General features: G+C 55.9%; 1 protein-coding gene across 2 annotated transcripts in view; it reads left to right on the forward strand.

Annotated features, from left to right (window-relative positions):
* GRAMD1A (GRAM domain containing 1A) overlaps window positions 1-9709 on the forward strand; it is a 33611-nt gene extending 23902 nt beyond the window's left edge. The window contains exons 13-21 of one of the 2 annotated variants that reach the window (XM_011947636.1): window positions 2023-2141; window positions 2223-2365; window positions 4168-4271; window positions 4357-4530; window positions 4616-4703; window positions 5568-5579; window positions 5899-6006; window positions 6091-6211; window positions 9289-9709. In XM_011947636.1, coding sequence (XP_011803026.1) covers window positions 2023-2141; window positions 2223-2365; window positions 4168-4271; window positions 4357-4530; window positions 4616-4703; window positions 5568-5579; window positions 5899-6006; window positions 6091-6211; window positions 9289-9381 — 962 coding nt within the window. In that variant the 3' untranslated portion in view covers window positions 9382-9709. The remainder of the gene's footprint in view (window positions 1-2022; window positions 2142-2222; window positions 2366-4167; window positions 4272-4356; window positions 4531-4615; window positions 4704-5567; window positions 5580-5898; window positions 6007-6090; window positions 6212-9288) is intronic. The other variant, XM_011947645.1, reaches the window with a different exon arrangement.
* The last annotated feature ends 2481 nt before the right edge of the window (window positions 9710-12190 follow it).

Raw genomic sequence — 12190 nt, forward strand, 5'->3', positions numbered from 1 at the left:
AGGATGGTCTCGATCTCCTGACCTCGTGATCCGCCCGTCTCGGCCTCCCAAAGTGCCGGGATTACAGGCTTGAGCCACCGCGCCCGGCCAACCTCTTTTCTTTATAAGTTACTGAGCCTCAGGTATATATAGTAATGTAAAAACAGCCTAATACAGAGCTCCTCAGCCTGACACGCCAGCCCCTTTAGGACATAAGCATAGTTTTGGGGGCCTTGTAGCCCCACAACATGAGGCACAGTCGTCCTGACTCTGCAGGAGATACTACATGTCTCATCAATATAGAAAAAGAAACAAAGAGAAACTCCCATCTTACGTGCTCCTCCCCTGCTTGAATCTCTTTCGTAGCCTCCCAGGTTCTTTGACTGGTCCTATGTCAACCCTTCCAGCCTCACCCAGTGCTGTGGCTGCCCCTCTCCATACCTGGCTGCTCCGTCCCAGCCTCAGGGGACTTCTCCCAATGTCAGCCTCCAGCCTCAGGGCCTTTGCTGATACCACGCCATTCTCCCGGGCTCCTCCGCCCCCACCCCCTTCCTTCCTCAGTTCCTTCTTCAGGACTTGGTTTTGATTTCATATCCTCCCGGCAGCCTTCCCTGACCTTCTTCAGATCCCGTATACCCCCAGATACTCAGCCTCTGCCCTTAACTCACACCACACCGGTAGTGTGTGGTCTTTATTTATAGATGTTTCCTGTTGTTCTCAAAAGATTCTAGGTGCTAAGGACAGGACTTCATCTATCCTGGTCTCCCACTGGCCTCCAAGCCCTGCATAGGCCTGACAGAGTGGACATTAAGTGTGTGATCGTTAACGTATTTATGTATTTATTTTTGAGTCGGGGTCTTGCTGTCACCCCAGCTGGAATGCAGTGGCACAGTCTTGGGTCACTGTAGCCTCTGCCTCCTGAGTAGCTGGGGTTCAAGTGATTCTCCTGCCTCAGCCTCCTGAGTAGCTGGGATTATAGGCGCCCCCCACCACGTCCGGCTAATTTTTGTATTTTTAGTAGAGATGGAGTTTCACCATGGTGGCCAGGCTGGTTTTGAACTCTTGAACTCAAGTGATCCTCCTGCCTCGGCCTCCCAAATTTCCCAAAGTGCTGGGATTACAGGCATGAGCCACCGTGCCCAGCTGTCTCAGGGAGCTTTTGATCATGGTGGAAAAAGCAAAGGGGGAGCAAGTGAGAGAGAGTGGAGGGGAGGTGCCACACACTTAAATGACCAGATCTCGGAAGAACTCACTATCATGAAGACAGCAGCAAACCATGAGGGATCCACCCTCATGATCCAAACACCTCTCAGCAGGCCCCACCTCCAGCATTGGGGATTACAATTCAGCATGAGATTTGGGTGGCGACAAATATCCAAACTGTACCAAACGCAGACTCTGTTCTAGGGATACTGGGGAGCCATGGAGTGTTCTAGGCAGAGAAGGGATAGAGTCAGGCTTGGCTTTAACAAGATGCCCCTGGACCAGATGAGGAGACTGAGGCCAGACACTCAAGGGAAGGCTGGGAGGGGCACCGGGCAGGCAAAGATGGGCTGAACCAGGAGTGACGCTCAGGAGGTTGGGTGAACACACAGTGTAGGTAACAAACTAGGGGTCTGACTAGGGGGTGTCCAGGGCAAGGCCTGGTGCTCCAGTGGGAGCCTGGAGGACCCTGGACCACCCCTGAGTAGGGGCCTGAGAGATGCAGCAGGTTTGGGGAGATGCTGAGGCCGTGTGGAGCTCAGTGGGTTTGAGGGGTCCAGGGACCTTCCAGGAGAAGGTGTTCAAAAGATTGCAGGTCCAACGCTCAGGGCAGAAGCCAGGACAGGTGCAGAGGGGGAAGCTGAGGCTGCAGCAGTGGATGAGATGGCCCTACCCCAACAGCTAAGGTTTTAGGCTCCTGGAAGGAAGGTGGGGACACAGAAGAGGGGTGTGGATTGGGACAAGTCCCCAGAGAGAGACCTCCCAGAGGGCTGAGTCTCCTGTGGCCTGTGGGCAAAGGACTGGGGTGTGGCCTCCTCATGCTGCTCCTCCCTCCCCTAGACGTGACCCTGAGCCCCTGGAGCGGGGACAGCAAGTGCCACCAGCGCCGGGTGCTGACGTACACCATCCCCATCAGCAACCCACTGGGCCCCAAGAGCGCCTCTGTGGTGGAGACACAGGTGGGCCAGGCGGGGCAGCCGGGCAGGTGGGGCAGCTGGGTGGGTGGGGTGGCCCTGACTGCCCCAGCTCTGTCCCTGCAGACGCTGTTCCGGCGCGGCCCCCAGGCCGGCGGGTGTGTGGTGGACTCCGAGGTGCTGACGCAGGGCATCCCCTACCAGGACTACTTCTACACTGCCCACCGCTATTGCATCCTGGGTCTGGCTCGGAACAAGGCACGGCTCCGGTGAGTGGTGACTGGGCCCCTCCACCCGATGCCCTGGTGGCCCCAGGGCCTCCTGTCCACTTCTCAAGTCAACAGCAGAGCGTTGGTTCCCACTCTGGCGGAGGAACAGAAGCGTGGGGTTCCTGAGGACCCTGTGCTCCGAATAGTGGAGGGTAGAGAAAGAGTGGCCCAGGGATGGCTCCTCCCATTTGCAGAGGGTGTTTGAGCCTCAAGACTCTGAGGATACAGCAAAGCCCGGCAGTATCACTTCTCTCAGGGAGCTCATGTTCTAGTAGGGAATTGGACACTAGAGAAATAATTAGGAAAATCTGCAGAGCATTCGCTGGCAGTTAGGCCTATGGAGAAAAACGAGGAAAACACAGCAGGCTAAAGAAGCAGGGCGTGGAGGCTTTTACACACGATACGCTGGTCAGGGAAGGGCCTGCTGGGAAAGAAATTTTTCACCAAGAACCTGAAGGAGCTGAGAGCAACTCATTTGGGACAGCAGGTGCAAAGGCCCTGAGGCAGGGGTGGGGGCAATGACTGGAGTGGAGTAAGATTGGGTGAGTAGGAGCTGAGATTAAAGCGGTGAACCGGGGCCGGGCGCAGTGGCTCACACCTGTAATCCCAGGACTTTGGGAGGCTGAGGCAGGTGGATCACTTGAGGTCAGGAGTTTGAGACCAGCCTGGCCAACATGGTGAAACCCTGTCTCTACTAAAAATACAAAATTAGTCGGGGGTGGTGGTGCATGTCTGTAATCTCTACTACTTGGGAGGCTGAGGCACAAGAATCATTTGAACCTAGGAGGCGGAGGTTGCAGTGAGCCGAGATTGGGCCACTGCACTTCAGCCTGAGTGACAGAGTGAAACTCTGTCTCAAACAAACAAACAAACAAAAAACAAATAAAAAGATTAGCCAGACATGGTGCAGATTTCAGTGAGCCGTGATTACGCCGTTGCACTCCAGCCTGGGCGACAGAGCAAGACCTTAAAAAAAAAAAAAAAAAAAAAAAGGTGAACCAGATGTGACTCATGGTGAAGACTTTACTTTTACCTGGAGGGAAGGGCAACCAGGCCAGGGCTCTGAGCCAGGAGGGGCTGACCTGACTCAGGTGGTCCCAGGCTCCTTCTGGCTGCCTGTGTTCTGGTGGGAATAGACTGCAAGGACAGGGACAGGAACAGGGAGGAGGCTGCTGGGGTCATCCAGGCTGGAGGGGATGGAGGCTGAATCAGGGTGGGGAAATGGAGGGGGAAGAGTTAGATTCCGGAGAGACTGTAGGTTTAGCTGACAGGATTTGCAGAGAGATTGGATGTGGGGGTGAGGGAAAGAGAGCGCAAGGAATACCCCGAGGCGTTTGGCCCGAGCCACTATAATCACAGAGCTGCCCTTGACCCAGATGGGGATGGCAGGGAGGAATGGGTTTGGGGAAAGACCAGGAGGTCAGTTTGGGACTGAGCCGTCTGTGTTGAGCTGAACTCATGTGGAGTTGGGGTGCAGCAGCTGGATGCAAGAGGTTCAGGGGCAAGGTCTGGCTAAGACTTCGGTCAGTGGGTGGACAGGGCTCAGGCCACCTGGAGCCTTGCCCATGTACTGGGCATGGGTGGAGAAGGACCGAGGGCTGAGTTGGCTGGCATTCGGGCTGAGCGGGGTGGTGTATGGGGTATCCAGGGAAGCCATGGAGGGTAGGGAACCCATCTGTTTTGTCTGTGAGTGACAAGGGGCCCTCTCTGAATTAGGGGAAGGAAAGAACTGAACTTGGGGGATGGGCCAGCCAGGGCTGGAGTCAGACCCTGACCTCCTTCCCCTGATCTCCCAACCCCAGAGTGTCCTCTGAGATCCGCTACCGAAAGCAGCCCTGGAGCCTGGTGAAGTCGCTCATTGAGAAGAACTCGTGGAGCGGCATTGAAGACTATTTCCACCATCTGGGTAGGGACAGAAGGCTGGCCGGGGCACGGGTTGGGGGATGGCCTGGCCAGGTGTGGGCATCCAGAGCCCCCTCTCTTTTACGCAGAGCGAGAGCTCACCAAGGCCGAGAAGCTGTCTCTGGAGGAAGGCGGGAAGGATGCCCGGGGCTTGCTATCCGGCCTGCGGCGGCGGAAGCGGCCCCTGAGCTGGCGGGCTCACGGGGACGGGCCCCAGCACCCAGATCCTGACCCCTGTGCCCGGGCTGGCATGCACACCTCGGGTGCGTTCCGTTGGGGCCGGGTCGGGATGGGCGGAGGATCGGGGGCCTGGGCCGGGCCATCTGACTCCAAGCTGCTCTCCTGCAGGCTCCCTCAGCTCCCGCTTCTCTGAACCGTCTGTGGACCAGGGCCCCGGGGCAGGCATCCCCAATGCCCTGGTTCTCATCAGCATCGTGTGAGTAAGAGACAGGAGCAGTGGCCACACAGGCCTGAACCTGCCTCCTGGCTGTGTGACCTTGGGCAAGTGCATGGCCTCTCTGGGCTCTCTGCTTAAGTGGGAGCGTGGGTTTGCTCACAGCAAGGATTAGATGAGGCGATGTTTGAGATGTGTCGGTTTGTCATGGAGAAGCCTTCCCTGCTAGAAGAGCAGAGCCAGGGAGAGCTATGGGAGATCAGAGGGGCCTGACCTCACCCAGGGATCAAGGGGGGCTCTCTGGAGGAACAGGCACGCAAAGATTCTGGAATTAGGTGCACAGGGAGAGGTGTGCCGAACCAGTGAGGTCATTTATGCACGTTGCATTCTCTGTGCCCACCCCTAAGCTGGGCGATACTGAGGACACAGCAGTGACCTTGAGGAAAAGATAGACCTGACAGCAGACCAGAGTGATCTGGGCCGGGATGGAGGATGCATGGGCAGAGGGATCAGGGCCAGGAGTGGGAAAGCCCTGGGAGGCCAGCGGCGGCTTCCTCCTAGGCCACAGCGGGCAGTCAGGATGGGCGTCCTGAGAAAGTGGAGACCATCTAGGCTGAGAAGGGCTTGGGCAGGGAGAATCCACACGCCTGCCCAGAAGCCTGCAGGAGCTGGTGGGCAGGACGCTGGGAGGAAACAGAAGCCAGATCCCGGGGTTGAGCAGACCCTGGGAGGTGAGGGTCAGGCTGGCTACGTGCTCATCCTCTGATCCTCAGCTCTCAGCTCTCATCCAGTGAGGGGGTATGGTGCGCTCGGCCCAGAGCTGCCCAGGGCGAGGAGGGCTGGGGGTGTCGGGGGCAGGCCGGGCGGTGCTCATCTCTCTGTCTCCCCTCACTGCTGCTGCTGCAGGATCTGTGTGAGGTAGGGTCCTGAGTCCTCCCCCTGCCCTCCCCTCCCTGCACCCCACCCCTGTTGCAGCCTCTTCTCCCCACCCCACGCCCCCCGGCTCCCCCAGGGAGACAACCTGGCATGGCAGTCAAGGGTATGGGCATCAGACAGGCCTGGATTTGAACCCTGACTTTCTTGCTATGGACTGTGTAACCCTAGGCATGTCTCACCCTCTCTGAGCCTCATTCTCCTCAGCAATGGGGGATAGAGGTGTCCCTACAAGGTGTAGCTATATGGGGGGGTTCAGAGCATCTAGACCCCAGGAATCCTGACCTCTGACCCCTGTCCCCAGCCTTATCATCCTCATCGCCCTCAATGTCCTGCTTTTCTACCGCCTCTGGTCCCTGGAAAGGACAGCCCACACCTTTGAGTCCTGGCACAGCCTGGCCCTGGCCAAGGGGTGAGTGGGTAGCCTGGGGAAATGGGGGGGGCTTGGGCACATTGCGGGAGGCCAAGGCCCTGCTCAGGCCCGGCATCCCCACAGCAAGTTCCCCCAGACGGCCACAGAGTGGGCCGAGATCCTGGCACTACAGAAGCAGTTCCACAGCGTGGAGGTGCACAAGTGGAGGCAGATCCTGCGGGCCTCCGTGGAGCTCCTGGATGAGGTAGGAGGCGCCGCTCGGGCAGGGCCCGGGGCTACAGGGCTGTAGGGTCCTGTGTTGAAACCCCACCATGCGGCAGGCACCTCCCTTCTCCAGGTCTCAGTGTCCTCCTCTGTAAAATGAGGAAGCCACTCAGAGTCCCCACCCCACAGCATTGCAGGGGAAAGCACGGAAGCGTGGATGGAAGAAAGAATTGATTGGCTCACGTCCTGGAGAAAAGTCCAGAGGCATCTCACGTTAGGCACAGCTGGGTTTGGTCACTCAATGGCAGTAAGAGTCAGTCTCGTGCTCACTCTGCCCTGTGCCCATCTCCAGGGTTGGCTTCATTGGAGGCCACACTTTTCCCCGCACCAGGGACCACGGCGCTTACTCTCATTGCCTGCTGGGGTCTCAGGTCCACCCCTGACCCATCATAGCAGCCAGGGCAGGCCAGGTGTGGTCCCTCTACCCCCTGCCCGGCTCTGGGGTAGCTAAGGGGTCACATGGTCTGAAGGGGAGAGACTCTTCAAAGGACCTGAAGTCTCATCTGCAAAATGGAGTGGATCCAGACACCCAGACACCCAGTGTAGTTCAGGGACAGTGTCTACTCAGACAACCAGGTTCCCATTCCGGTGTGTGACCTCTCGCAAGCGATTTTGCCATGGTGGCCGTGGCCGCCTCTGTGCACAGGATAATGACTGATGCTACTTCAAAGACTGTTGTGAGGATGAGACAAGTTGACATTGGGAGTGGTGCCAGGCCCACAGGAAACACTGGATGTGGGCTGGGTGTCCTGAGTGTGAGCCTAGTGCCAGGGACAAAGCAGATGCCCAATAAATGTGATGTCATCACACAGCAATGCCCTCAGGCCCCAGGAGACTCAGGCCAGCAGTTGCGGTGGGTCAGAGCAAGTGTTGGGCACTGGGGAAGTTGTGGACGTGGGAAGGCGGTTGGGAAACAGAGAGTCTGGCATTGTCTGCATTTCCAAGGCCATCAGAGCTGAAGTTGTGGGTGACAGTGAAAACCTTGTTTCATCAGACCCTTCCATATCAGAAGGCTCATCTTTAGGAGTCTCATTCCCCCCCCCGAAATCAAGCTTGGGAAAGGCTCACACTGGGAAGGGTGGGGCAGGACGGGGTTGGGAGAGGATGAAGGCTGAGGCCCCATCACTCAGAGAGGGTGAGCAGGGCCCCCCATCCTGCCTTATTTTATTTTATTCTTTTGAGACAGGGTCTCATTCTGTTGCCCAGGCTGGAGTGCAGTGGCACGATCATGGCTTATTGCTGCCTCGAACTCCTGGCTCAAGTGATCCTCCTGCCTCAGCCTCCTGAGTAGCTGGGACTATAGGCACGCATCACCACGCCTGGCCAATTTTAAAATTTTTTGTAGAGACCAGAGTCTCACCATGTTGCCCAGGCTGGTCTCAAACTCCTGGCCTCGGGCAGTCCTCCCGCCTCGGCCTCCCAGAGTCCTGGGATTGCAGGTGTGATCCACCACACCTGGCCCTGAGTTAAATTTTTATCATTTTCCTCCCTCTCAAACTGCCAAGGGTGCAGAGCTGATGTCACAGATTGGTACTCACAGTAGATGCAGACTGAGCACTTACCTGTGGCTGGGCTATTCCAATTTTTTTTTTTTTTTTTTAAGACTGGGTCTCTCGGCCGGGCGCGGTGGCTCAAGCCTGTAATCCCAGTACTTTGGGAGGCTGAGACGGGCGGATCACAAGGTCAGGAGATCGAGACCATCCTGGCTAACACAGTGAAACCCCGTCTCTACTAAAATACAAAAAACTAGCCGGGCGAGGTGGCGGGCGCCTGTAGTCCCAGCTACTCGGGAGGCTGAGACAGGATAATGGCGTGAACCCGGGAGACGGAGCTTGCAGTGAGCTGAGATCTGGCCACTGCACTCCAGCCTGGGCGACAGAGCAAGACTCCGTCTCAAAAAAAAAAAAAAAAAGACTGGGTCTCTCTGTGTTGCCCAGGCTGGAGTACAGTGGCATGATCTTGGCTCACTGCAAGCTCCGCCTCCCAGGTTCATGCCATTCTCCTGCCTCAGCCTCCCAAGTAGCTGGGACTACAGGTGCCCGCCACCACACCCAGCTAATTTTTTGTATTTTTTAGTAGAGACGGGGTTTTACCGTGTTAGCCAGGATGGTCTCGATCTCCTGACCTCATGATCTGCCTGCCTCAGCCTCCCAAAGTGCTGGGATTACAGATGTGAGCCACCATGCCCGGCCTGTTCTAAGTTTTAAGCATGACTGCCTTATCCCCACAGCCAGCCTTTGAGGAAGACGCTCTTGTTATCCCAGTTTTTTTGAGACAGGGTCTCAATCTGTCACCCAGGCTGGCATGCAGTGGCATGATCTTGCCTCACTGTAACCTCTGCCTCCCAGGTTAAAGCGATTCTCGTGCCTCAGCCTCCCAAGTAGCTGGGATTACAGGCACCCACCACCATGCCTGGCTAATTTTTGTATTTTTAGTAGAGATAGGGTTTCACCATGTTGGCCAGGCTGATCTTCAACTCCTGACCTTAAGTGATCCACTGGTCTCGGCCTCCCAAAGTGCTGGGATTATAGGCATGAGCCACTGTGCCCGGCCGTTATCCCGGTTTTATACATAGGTAGGCAGTATGAGGCATCTAGAGGTTTAAGGAGCTCAGGAGCTTGCCCGAGGTCGCAGAGGGGATAATGGTGACAGCTAACATATGCTGAGCACTTAGTATACACCAGGTTCTCAGTGCTCTTCAGAACCCTGCAATAACCCTATGGAGCAGATGTGTTACAGACCCGTATTTCAAATGAGGGAATTTTGACTCAGGGTGGTTACAGGACGTGCCTGAGGTTAACTGAGGTAACAAGATCAGAGTCAGGATTTGAACCCAGGCCATCGGGGTGCCAGGCACACACTAAGCCCCTTCCTCTGCTGCCTCTGAGAATTTAAACTGGGTGCAGCGTGGCTGTGCTCTTTTCACTGAGGGACCCTGGGGTGGGGCAGTATGGCCTCTAGACCATCCTCATTTTCTCAGTGGCAGGATGGGGGTGGGCGACATCACCCCCCAACCTCTAGCGTTCACCCCCAACCCTGCTCACCTCCTCCCCGCAGATGAAGTTCTCGCTGGAGAAGCTGCACCAAGGCATCACAGTCTCAGATCCTCCCTTCGACACCCAGCCCCGGCCTGAAGACAGCTTTTCCTGAGGTCCCAGCCACGCAGCTGTTCCCCACATGGACAGATGGACACACAGAGCCTCGGCGGCCACTGCTGGCACGGTGTGAGCGCCAGGCATCTCCCACCCGCCCCTCCCGACGGCCCGACCGGGGGCTGTGCAGACGTGGGGGCCACGGAACCGAGATGCACTTTAGACCAGGGAGCTGGCCCGGCCTCTGGCAGACCCCCCACTAACTTATTTTGCCCGGCTGAGGTTGTGGGGGGCGCCTCCTGGGGTGCACGGTTCCCTCAGCTCTGGGTTTAATGTATTATATTTATTTGGGGCTGATAGTGCCCCAATAAAGGGTCAGAAGTGGCTGTGGCTGTGCCTGTGGGGCCCTGGGAGGGGGTGGGAGCCTCCTGTTACACTCAGATCCTGCTGTGGTGGGGAGGGGACCTCTGTCTGTGTTCTGGGGCCATAGTCACTGAAACGATCTGGAATTCCCCCAGCATCTTACACAAGCATCTGAGGTCAACGCAGGAACTCCGGGGACAGACTGTGGGAGCCAGAGTTCAAATCCTGCTTCCTAGCAGTGGTGTAACTGCAGCAGGTGAACCCCCTGGAGCTCCAGTGCCCCTTCCTGTGCAATGGGCAGAATGACAGTACCTGTCTCTCAGGGCTGTTAGAAGGGAGTGGTTCTCAGACTTGAGCTGCGTTCGAATCTCCTGGAGGGCTTGATGAAAAACAGACTGTGGGGCCCCTCCCTCCAAATTGCTGGTTCAGTAGGTCTGGGGCAGGGCTGGGATTCTGCCTGTATAATGAGTTCCCAGGGGATGCTCATGGTGCCATCCCAGACCACACTTGTTTGTTGTTTAAGTGAGGGTTTCTCTGTCGCCCAGGCTGGAGTGCAGTGGCACAAACGTGGCTCACAGCAACCTCGACTTCCTGTGCTCAAGCCATCCTCTCACCTCAGCCTTCTGAGTAGCTGGGACTACAGGTGTCAGCCACCATGGCCGGCTAATTTTTTATTTCTTTCGGGAGATGGGATCTCACTATGTTGCTCAGGCTAGTCTCGAACTCCTGGCCTCAAGCGATCCTTCCCGCTTCAGCTTCCCAAAGTGTTGGGATTACAGGCGTGAGCCATCATGCCCAGCCCCAGACCACACTTAGAGAACCGCTGTTACAGGTTCAAGGAGTTCATAAATGTGGCTACTTATAACAGGGCCTGGCACAGATGGAATGGAGTAAGTATTCAATAAATGTTACACTTATTGCATAAAAATAGAGGGAAAAAAGTAACTCGTGTAGTGAGTACCAAGTACGTACGTACTGAGCTCTGTGCCAAGATCTGATGTTCATTTTGTTCTCACAGTGACTCCATGAGGTAGAGACAAAGATGTACACGCCTGAGGCTACCCAGCAGGGAGGCAGACTCCAGGCCTGACCCCTGGGGTCTCCACATTTAGATGCAAGGTCCTGACCCCCTCAGGACCCCACCACGGCCCATTCAGGCTTACGGTTGGTTGGATCCCTGTTTTACAGATGAGGAAATGAGCTTGGAGGCAAAGTCCCTGGTCCAGATAGAACCCAGATCCGCCTCACTGAAACCTTGTCCTGGTTCCAGAGTGAGTGTATGGGGTAAAGAGACACCTTTGGCATGTCACACCCCCGGCTATAGGAATCATCCTAACTGATGGCTTGGGGCAGGGGACTGGAGGAGGGATTGGAGAGTGGATCAGGAGTGGCATAGGAGGCAGAGCCAGCCCCTCTTACCCTCTAGCTGTGTGATCATGGCAAGGTACCCATGCTGAGCCTCAGTCTTCTATATTTGTAACATGGGTATAATAATATCACCTATAGGAAGAATTAAATGAGCTAATGTTAGTAAAGTGCTTAGAATGCTCAGAACAGCACCAAGCCCATACATAGTAGGTGCTCACTGAACATAGCTTGCAGGGCTGTGAGGTGCCTCCTGTCCAGTGCTGAGGCCTGTCCTCACTGTGCCTTCACCTACCATCCCCCACCAGTGGAAGGGCCCGGAACAGCAAGAGGGTTATTCTCTGCAGGGGAATTTCACAGCTCAGGAGGCACTGGCATAAAAGTCTAGACCACAGAGGTGTCGGGTGTCCCTGGCTCCCTGCCCCTCTGCTATAGTCCTGCCCCACACCCTAGCTCCTTTTGTGGGGCAGGGCTGGGCCAGGGGGATTCTGAGACCTTACCCCACCCAGAATTAGAGGCTAGGACCTAGGTAGTGAGGCTTCAGCCGAGAGTCTCACTCCCACCCTGGTCCTGACAGACCAGAACTCCTACCTCCATTTTCTCCATTTGGCAGAACCTACTGGTAGGACAGGCCACTTACCACTGCTGGGGCAGGATTCCACATCCGTCCTAGGCCAGCTACATGACTGTGGGCAAGGGAGCGGCCCTCCCATCCTCGGTTTCTTCATCTGTAAAATGGGGATAATAGAACTCACTGAAGATTTGGGGCAGAAGTGGGTTCAGCAAATCCCAAGGGCTTAGTGAACATTGACTTTCATTTATTTGTTTGACAAATATTGATTGAGTACCTGCAATGTGCCAGGAACAGTTCAAGGTGCAAGAGACATGGTGGTACACAAGACAGTGTCCTCATCTGGGTTTTTTTTTTAAATTTATTTTTATTTTTTATATTTTAGACACAGTCTCACTCTGTCGCCAGGCTGGAGGGCAGTGGCGTGATCTCGGCTCACTGCGACCTCCACCTTCTGGGTTCAAGCAATTCTCCTGCCTCAACTTCCCGAGTAGCTGGGATTACAGGCATGTGCCACCACGCCCAGCTAATTTTTGTATTTTTAGTAGAGATGGAGTTTCACCATATT

The sequence above is a fragment of the Colobus angolensis genome, unplaced genomic scaffold, assembly GCF_000951035.1.
Source record: "Colobus angolensis palliatus isolate OR3802 unplaced genomic scaffold, Cang.pa_1.0 Scaffold107, whole genome shotgun sequence".
In the NCBI taxonomy this organism is placed as follows: domain Eukaryota; kingdom Metazoa; phylum Chordata; class Mammalia; order Primates; family Cercopithecidae; genus Colobus; species Colobus angolensis.